Consider the following 9,942-nt stretch of genomic DNA (forward strand, 5'->3'; position numbering starts at 1 on the left):
CACACCTAAAAGGAGGCACCGAGGTAGACCTGCATTTTAGGCACCGAGGTAGACATGCTGTATTTAAAATTTTGGGAAATCTATATAGTCAGAATTTGACAGGTCAAAATTAAATTGTAATATATGTAATTAATATATAGAGATAATATTATTAAAATATCTTTAATAATGACTTATAAAACTTATAAAGTATATTCTAACTGATCCAATTCTAGCCATTTAGTATTATCCTTAAAATTTAGCTCTCTTTGATAATTAGTTTAAATTGAAATAAATACTCAGCAGCATTTCCTAACTTGTGAACTAATATAGTATTATCCTTGTGATCAGTTTGTTTCATTATTTGATTAAAACTACTGTAAAAGAGCATAAATTTCTGGTAAGAGCAGTCACTATTTATTATCTTAACAACTTACCTCGAGATCAGAACACGTTAAGCTTTATCCTGACTCGATCATGATCAGCTGCAAAAGGGAAGAATTGATTCATTGGCTTATATGCAACAAATAAATCCTCATAACTCATTCAAAATGATGACAAGAAGACAATAAAAAATAATCTCAAAATATTAAGTTATGAACTAATCCTACTTATGCACGTTTGGCAATTGTCTAACACCCTGAATGCAGAACAATCAAGCGATACAGTTCGAATGTTTTCTTTTGCTGTATGCTGCAGTGAGAATTGTCTTGGAAATTATAGCTGGCAATAGTATGATAGAGTGGCTGAGTTACGGTGGAGTGGGAACAGTGTATTGGCACCTGCTCTGCTCTGTTTGCTTCCTCGTGGTGTGCCTTCTTTCTGCATCTCTTAGCTATATGCCACTCTGGAGCATAAAGAAAGACCCATTTTTCTTCAAGGCAAACCACGCTTTTGTCACCGAAAATAAAGTAGCAAAACACATATAGGAGAGAGAATCTATTGGCTAATAAAGTAGCAAAACACATATAGGAGAAACTTCCAAGAAACTTTTTAACGTGCTCTCGCATTTAGTTGATGAAGAAAAGAAGTTGCACTCACCATTAGGCTCGGTGGCTTTTAATTAGATGTGCTGCATGTGTTTGCAAGCAAAGCGAACAGAGTGCAATCGAAGTTTCAGTATAAAGTTGGTTTGGTTAACAATAGAATACATGGACACCAAGCTTTGCTCTTTGTAGGTTCCTTGGTGCCCTACTGTTAACTATATGGAGAACCTTTAATTTTTTCAACCCAAAGTCCTTGGGCATGCCTTTAAAGGCTGCATTTATGATCTGCAAACGATTCATCAAAATATGCAATTGTTCAGATTGAAGTGATTGTTAGTGAGAGATTCAGCAAACCTAAAGTGACTTGTGATTTTACCTAGTCTCAAAAGCCTCCTAGAGGAAAGGGTCGCCTTCTTGTCAGTGTGAGACTAAATGTCCTTTGCGGACTTCTCAGAGGGGAACAAGCTTCTGGACCTGCTTAGACCCCATTTAGTTGTGGAGTGAAAATATGATAGAAAAAAAGCAAGGAATGAACTTTAGGCAGAATTTTTTTTTTTTTTTCTTTTTCAGTGTCTTTTACTTTGGATAGTCAAGAAAACAACATCAACCAAGCCTTATCCCATTAGGTGGGGTCGACTTTGGATAGTCAAGAAAGTGAGAAGGAAAATGTGAAGGATTGAAAGGATGTTATACCCAGAACTACAATTATACCTTTACATTCTCTGCAGCCTAAAAAAATTTGATCCTTGAACAAGAGGAATCAAGCAAACTGAATGAACAACATCAATTCTCTTGATTGGGCAAGTCATGATGATCAGATTGACCAAGCCAACGTCGACCATGCTTATCAATTTAATGGGAGCATCCAATCAATTGAAAAGCAATCTTGCTGATCAAAAAGGCTGAGCAATGTTACATCAGAACATAATTAGGGAACCAAAATATGCACTTTAACTGCAACTTTAGGTGTAGAGAAGAAAATTCAAAGAGCATAGAGACTATTATCAGCATGCCAAAATAATAATTGAGAAAGGCATTGCCTCCTAGTTAAATCAGCTCAAGAAAACACAAGAAAAAAGAATTGATGACGGGAGAAAGTGGTGACACAAAAGAAAATGCAAATGTGGCATCATGAAATAAAATTATTCAGTTGACCGATTCTGTTCTTACTAACCCCAAACCTATGAATTTGTGATCATTAACTATAGTCACTCATAGCTGTTAGCCAGCAAGCACAATGAAAACTATGGATTATGGCTAATGACACCCTCTGAGAACTAGAATAGTTCTCTATACTAATAACAATCCTTTAGTAAGAACTACAGGTAAAAGAAGACCTCAATAAATGACTTTCTTTGGAAAAGACGTAGTTCTACTTAATGTAACTGAATGTGATCTTCAGTTATATAATACTTAGAGCAATAAATAGTTCCATTCAAAAGGGACTATCAAGCCAAACATGAACTTGATATAGAAACCGGTGATGCTATGATACGAGTAGGAGAAAATTATTTAGGTGGTGTTGCCAGAGCAATCTGGGAAGATTTTAAACTTCATTTTCCTGATGAAGTTACTAGAATTGCCTCTCAAGGAAATAATATTCTTAATTTTTGTTATACAATTCATAGACTCTTGGCTACTAGACTCGATATCGGACAAGAGGAAGCAATGAGAGACTTAGAACAACTCTAACTATATAATTGGAATTACATTAAACCATTATATAATGACTTTTTAGTTTTAACAGCTGTTTCTAGAAACTATTGTAACCCAGCGTTAGACAAACGACTGTTTAGTAAAATACCAGGAGACTTAGGAAAAGAGATTCATAAATCTTAGACAGATCTACAAGTTCCCGCACTCTATGACAACATAGGCGTCAGGATCCAAGACATTTTTAACCACCCTTAAGACTAAATGTACTTATATTAAAATCCAAAAAAACTTAAAAACCAACAATATGGATTTTGTAGTCAAATTTATACTCCACGACAATATGGGAGTCAACAAAAACAAATAAGACAACGACAAAGACATATGAAACCACCAGCAAAACTCTCCTCTAAACCAAAATTCACACCCAAAAAGACTTATTACATTAGAAAAAGCAAGGAGCGAAAACCTTATTTAAACAAAGACAAACATGTGAGACGATTCAAACCCAAGAAAACTTATTCTAATATCATTATTTGCTTTGCTTGTCATAAACCAGGACATCTTTCACCTGTTTGTCCTGACAAGAAAAATTTGTATAGACTAGAAGCTATGGTAGTGGGCGATACAAATTTCGACTTAATAGAAGTTCAATCAGATGTATCTGATACTTCTTCTATTTATTTGATACTGTAGTACCCTCTTCTATTGATTATTCTTTAATAAACTCCTTTTTGGATCCTTATAATGACGATATTTCTGATGATGATCCTCTTGATGATCCCATGTTTGATGAAACCTTAAATGAATTTACTAATTTGACTTTCATGTATTATCAGTTTATACCCCAAAACTTAACCAATTTACGTTCGGATCAACATACTTGCCCACATGACTGGATATTTAAGGAAGGTTCTGAAAATATCCCCTGTTTTACATGTGGCGATTATCCTTCTATCTTTCACCGTGGTACTTGTAAAATTTGCAAATGGCAATGTTGTAATCTTTGCCTTGATGCACTCTTCCAAATTACAATTCCACAAACACGTACTGTGAAAGGTAGTACTTGTAATATTTTATTAGAAACACGAGTTTCTGTTTTAGAAACCCGTCTTAACTTATTAGAAATTGAACTTGCTCCTGCTTGGGGATGCCACTCCCCTATCTTTTGCTCAACCTTTTACTCTTGATAAAGGTAAGGGTGTTGTACTTTCCGAAGAACTTGATCATACTGAGTTTGTTTTTATCTAAACTCCCAGTATTTGTAATACTAGCCTTACTATTGACATTCCCATACAATGCACCTTAAACATTCAGGCATTCTTAGATAGTGGTGCTACTACCGCTACTATTGATGAAGCTTTGCTCACTTCCTTTATCCCTTCTCTTATCAAAACCACCAACACACCTCTCCTTAGTATACAGTTTGACAGCCAGCGACTAAGCTGTCATAAATTTGTAAAAAAATGTCCATATTCGTTTTTATACTAATTGTGGTATTTTTAGTCCTCCTCTTTCCCTTTCTCAACTCTGGACACGTCCTATGCCCCATAAATCCATCCCTCTTATTCTGAGCCTTAACTTTCTTATTTCTTCTGATCGTGGTCTCCTGCTAACCAAGGATTATGTTGTTTTTCTTTCCACTCCTATTATTTCTCCTATCCTGTCGGCCTACCCATCCGAAGTTAGCGCTTATAAGCATGGTGATACCCCTCCTGCTAAATCTTTCAATCCCACTTCCAGTTCCACTTGTCCCCGCCCTCTTCCTAATGCCTGCAAAAAGAAACCACAAGTCAATATTTCCTTGCAGGAAAACTAACCATACTTGGATATGCTAGCCCAGAAGAAGAAGAAGAAGAAGAAATAGAAGATCTAGTTACTTGTTATTTTCAAGACCAAGACTCTAGACACAGGAGTCCTGCTTTTACTGTAAATAAAGAAGCAGAATAAAAACAAGGACAATCCTGAATAATATTTAATTATAAGCGCCTCAAGAACAACTGTCATGAAGATGGTTATAAGATACCAGATAAGGATCAATTACTTAATAAAATTCAGAATTCAAAATGGTACTCCAAATTCGATATGAAATCCGAATTTTGACAAGTCAAGATGCACCAGACTCGATTGCATGGACAACATTTTCCTATCCTTACGGGCATTTGGAATGACTAGTTATGCCAGTTGGACTTAAAATAGCTCCCCAAGTATTTCAATGAAAAATGGATGACATCTTTAGATCAGTAACTTCCTTCACTTGTGTTTATATTGATGATATCTTAGTCTTTTCCAAAACAAAGGATGAACATTATGCTCATCTACATTCAGAGTAATTTAAACAAAGTATATCTTGTATTAAATTAGATTGCTGAGAGAGGAGGAGAGGAATAGGAAAAGCAACATAAATTTATCAGAGAGATTCATGATCTATGAACAATTTTGACATTTCCAACTAACTAAAAAAAGCCTTGGACTCAGTGTTAACTACGAACATTGGTTTCACTTGGTTAGATCACTGATTACGTTCTTCAACATCATTTCCCCCCTTCCTCATTGAAAAAATAATTTCAATTCGAGAAAACTACCGTCTCATGTATTTCCCACTTCAAATTTTGGTTTTGCAAATACCATTACAAAATTAAAATCTTAAACATGTCAGCAGAAACATCTAGTGTTGCCCCCAATTAATTTAAGAACAACCTGACATCAAATTTACGGAACTTAAGTAAACAAACATGTATCAACCCATTGGATCGTAATTCATCGCAAGAACAAGGATCATCACCTATCTTTTCAATATTATTTTCAATATGACCTAGAAAAGCAAGTAATAAGTCCAATATACATCAGCATTTTTAATCATCTAGCATTGCATCTATGCAAAATCAAACAAGTAACAAGAATATCATCAAATCCTAGCATTACCTCCCCATGGAAAGTCCAAAAGAAGGAAGCTTTATCCCCCTTCCCTAACGCGCCTTATGAGATCCACGGCAACTGGACACCGATTGGAATGCGAGTCAAGGCCCACTGGAACGTTAGGAGAGGGCGTCGCCATCATGGCTTCGTCGCGGCTCCGCCTTCATCGTCGTCGCCATCCACCGAAACATAAAATCATCCGCTGGCTCTACTACGTTGCCGACTTGTCGAAATGACTCCGGCGTGGCCTCGGAGTTGTGCTTGTGGTTAATTTTTGGGCTGTACAATATTTCGGCCCCATAAATGGCCTATTAAAGCCTAGTTAAGCAAATGCCGTTCGCCAGCACTACACGAGGAATTATGGAGATAATGAATTGAAACTAATTATAATTGTGCAAATTAATGAGATGGACCAGATGGTTGCAATTATATTGGACCAGAAGTGACCTAATACCACCTCCATCATTTCATAATCTAACACCTTGAGAAATAGAATTAATACTTATCCAATATTTAAATTTTAACATAAGTCTGGAAGCTAAACTTTATTTATGTTTTTAAATTAACGGCCACATGAACTAGCACCACCATTTTAATTAGGATGTATCTTTAATGCAAGTGAATTATTGCATTTGTGTTAGAGATCGAATTGGTTTAAAGAGGCTTAAGGGATCTCCATGCTCGAATCTATCTATGTTCACTTTTTAATATTTTTTTAATGTTTTAAATTTTTGGAGCCCTCTTTTGATGGTTTTAGAATCTTTACATTGGTGTCAAACAAGCACTATTTGAGTGATAAGATTCTTATGAATCTATCCATATTTATTTTTCTTAATTTTAAATTCTATAGAGTTGATTGAATTATTTTTAATTGAATAATTATTGTCAATCACCTCTAAATAAAAGTGCTTGACAACTCTCAAGACTTAGATGTGCCCCCCCTAAACCTATCAATATTATTTTTTTAGATTTGGAACTCTAAATTATCTTCAAAAACTTTCTACTTATGATACTAAAGGCCTCAAACTTATTCCAAAGGCTATGATGCCACAGTAAAATATTCAGATTATCACCAACTTCAAGTCAAACTTGAATTGAGAACTTGATAATATCTAAATGAACCAAGCTCAAGTTAAACTTCAAACAAACTCAAGTTCATAAAAAATAAACCAAGCTAAACTTAAACACTCATTTCAAAAACTTAGTTCATTTTAAATTTGGCTCGGTTTGGTTATCTTATCAAACAAGCTTGACCACTCCAAAACTCGGCTCGACTTATTTACAGCCCTAGGACCCGCCGCCATATTTAATGTTTTTTTTAAAATTTTTTGTTTATTTATATTTTTGTTAAATATTTATTTATTTTTATCAAATTATTATTTGTACATAAATAAATATATAAAATTTAAAATACTAATATAATTATAGATATTAAATTAAAATATTAATTAATATTATATATAGTAAATGAAATTATAAATAAAGATAAATAAAAAAAATATAAAGGAAAATAAATAAATTGATAGTGGATCATAAAAAAATTGTTGGAAAAATTTATGATAATAGAGAAAAGGTTTTTAAAAGGATGAGGTTTTTAACTTTGATGGTACTGATATGTAAAGCATAAACTACTGCATGTTAAATGTGAATTAGAATTCATGCCATTCTCGGAATCTGGCTCATATACTTCACTAGTTATATCCTCTCTTGGATCATGAAATCACCAATAATCTCCACAGGAGCAGACCCCATCCTTAACATGGTGAAACCGAGTGGCATCTCTGACAATGATCAACCTCTCGGTGATCTTGGATACGAACTTGGTCCAGCTGTGACAATCCAAGCATACTCTTAGGTTCTTGAAGATCCTGATCTCGGTTCCTGGATCAGTGCTGATGATCGCGAAGGTGATTGCTAGCTTCTCGCTATGAACTTTTACCATGTGCTCCTTCTCTTCCTCCTCAACATCGTACAGAGCTGCATCAGTCTCTGGTTGATACCCTTCCTCAGTCATCTTTGCAGTTATCTTCTCCAACTCTGAATAAATTGCAGGTGACTGTGGGTGAACATTGCCGTTAGCTGTGAAAGTGTGCATAACATCTCCCACTTCAATCGAGGTGCGCCCGGGTGATTTCAGCAGGTGCTTCTTTCTAGCATCTTGTCTCACCATGGCAGCCTCCAAGTAGTTTCTTTTTGAGGAATGTATGTTAGAAAGAAGAACATAATAACCAGGGTTCTCAGGTTCCAATTCGAACAACTTCTCTGCAGCCATTCGAGCTAGCTTACTTTCCTTGTGAATCATGCAAGCGCCGAGCAAGGCACCCCAAACACCAGGGCCCGAACTCTCAGGTGTTGTCTGGATAAACTCTAGAGCTTCATTGATTCTCCCAGCTCGACCTAGAAGGTCTACCATGCAAGCATAGTGTTCTGGCCTAGGCTTGATTCCATAATCACAGAGCATGGATTTGAAAATAGCTTGACCATTTTCGACCAACCCTCCATGGCTGCAAGCATACAAAACAGAGAGGAATGTAACACCAGTAGGCACGATGCTAACACTCAGCATTGCCTCAAAAAGCTTCAATGCTTCAGTGCCTTTTCCATGGAGACCATAAGCTGATATCATAGCATTCCAAGAGACCACATTCTTCTCCTCCATTTCATTGAATATCTTTCTAGCTTCTGAAATGCTTCCACACTTTGCATACATGTCAATCAGAGCTGTCAAAACAAAGACATTGAGCTCAATCCGTTCCTCTATGATTATGTCATGTACCCATTTTCCCAAGGTGAGAGATTCAAGCTGAGCGCAGGCCGAGAGAATGCTAGTGACTGTAATTTGATTAGGCTTAACATTAGAGACTTGCATTTCCTTGAACAATGATATTGCCATTTCTGTCATACCATTCTGTGTGTATCCTGATATCATGGCATTCCAAGATGCAATGTTCTTCTTAGGCATTGCATCAAACACTCTTCTTGCAGACTCCATATCATCAACTCGACAGTAAATGGCAGTGAAAGAAGTGGATACAGCAGAATTCAAAGCAATACCAGCTTTAATACTGAAACCATGAATGCACGTCACGAGCAATTCATAACCGAAAGGATTAAAAACTGGAATCAAACCGACCATGGTGCTTGAATTTGGTGTCTCAACACCTAAAGCCAGCAACTTCTTGAACAAGCAGACAGACGAGGCGACCAAACCATTGATGGAGTAGCCTGAGATCATTGCATTGTGTGCAATTATATCCGGGAATTCAATCTCTCTGAACAACAATTCAGCCGCACAGATATTGGCACACTTTGAGTACATGGAAATCAAACCTGTGACAATGTGGGTAAGAGATGCAAATCCTAATTTGATGGCCAAGCAATGCACCAGCGATCCCAAGATCAAATCTTGGAGCTCCGCTGCAGCTGGGAGAATGACAGCTAAAGTGGTAGAACTGAATTTGGCAGTGTTGGAGATCATCATCCTCTGGAAAACGCTCGTTGCTCTTGAAAAAGAACAATTGTCCACCAACCCGGATATGAGGGTGTTCCAGAGAACGGTGTCCGGTTCAGGAATTGCGTCGAACACCTTTTCCGCAATGGATACTTGGGACGAGTTGAGATAGAGATCGGCAAGCGCAGAACCGACGTAGGGGTCATTGGCGAAGCCATCAACGACGATTCGAGCGTGTAATGCAGCGATCGATTCGGGGCGGGCGGCTGCTGCAGAGGCAACGGTGGCGTAGGTGAAGGAGTTGGGACGGAGGTGAGGGTAGCGGCAGGGAAGAGAGGAGAGTAGCGGTAAAGCGAAGGAGTGAGGGAGAGTGCGGAGGAGTACATTGAGGAGGAAGATGTCGGGGTATTCGACCGAGGAGAAGAGGCGAAGCGCGTGGGGGGCAGCCGCTGAGCCGCCGAGATCGGAGACGCGGCGGAGGAGGGCGGTGACGGTGATGAGATCGGGGTGATGAGAGGAGACGATGGAGTGGGCGAGGATCTGGTCGAGGTGGCGGAGAGTGGTGGCGGCGGAGATTATGCCAAGGTACCGTTGGCGGCCGAAGGAGGCGGAACCGGACCAGAGCATGGAGCCATCAACCATCCGATGCGAGGACCGCGGTAGTGCTTAAATGGTCTTTCATTCTTTATTATAGAAACGAGTAAATACAGTTTTAAATATATAAACATAATTTATATATTTTATTATAGCTCTATATTTATCAAAAAAGCAAAACATTATTACTCCGCTCAAATTCCGCTGTACAAATGTGAAACTCTTTCATATTAACCCAGTGCAGTTTCATTTTGCCTTTCTTGATTTTTCGCTAGTTGAACGTTTGGACATATCATTTACCTACTGTACGTTTGAATATCTTCTTTTTCTAAACCAGAATCCGGCTAATCCATCCAATTA

At 37.5% G+C, this 9,942-nt stretch overlaps 1 protein-coding gene and 1 long non-coding RNA gene across 3 annotated transcripts; both read right to left on the reverse strand.

Annotated features, from left to right (window-relative positions):
- Positions 1–859: 859 nt before the first annotated feature.
- On the reverse strand, positions 860–5,814 carry LOC122012738. The gene is made up of 4 exons (XR_006120312.1): positions 5,544–5,814; positions 1,677–4,391; positions 1,342–1,439; positions 860–1,250 (listed from the first exon to the last, which is right to left on the reverse strand). It is a non-coding gene; the product is annotated as an uncharacterized LOC122012738 (long non-coding RNA).
- Positions 5,815–7,147: 1,333 nt separating this feature from the next.
- Positions 7,148–9,671, reverse strand: LOC122012739 (pentatricopeptide repeat-containing protein At4g30700-like). Of its 2 annotated transcripts, XM_042569379.1 has the most exons (2): positions 8,868–9,671; positions 7,148–8,762 (listed from the first exon to the last, which is right to left on the reverse strand). In XM_042569379.1, exons 1-2 carry the CDS (start codon positions 9,628–9,630, stop codon positions 7,258–7,260), a joined length of 2,268 nt encoding a protein of 755 aa, XP_042425313.1. In that variant the 5' UTR covers positions 9,631–9,671; the 3' UTR covers positions 7,148–7,257. The 2 variants fall into 2 exon arrangements, with proteins under 2 accessions (XP_042425313.1, XP_042425312.1); XM_042569378.1 differs by having other exon boundaries at positions 7,148–9,671.
- Between the last annotated feature and the right edge of the window lie 271 nt (positions 9,672–9,942).

Source organism: Zingiber officinale, chromosome 8A (assembly GCF_018446385.1).
Source record: "Zingiber officinale cultivar Zhangliang chromosome 8A, Zo_v1.1, whole genome shotgun sequence".
In the NCBI taxonomy this organism is placed as follows: Eukaryota; Viridiplantae; Streptophyta; class Magnoliopsida; order Zingiberales; family Zingiberaceae; genus Zingiber; species Zingiber officinale.

What these genes read in the sequence shown, in the direction of transcription:
- LOC122012739 (XM_042569378.1), bottom strand. Translation starts at nt 9,630, where the DNA reads ATGGTTGATGGCTCCATGCTCTGGTCCGGTTCCGCCTCCTTCGGCCGC.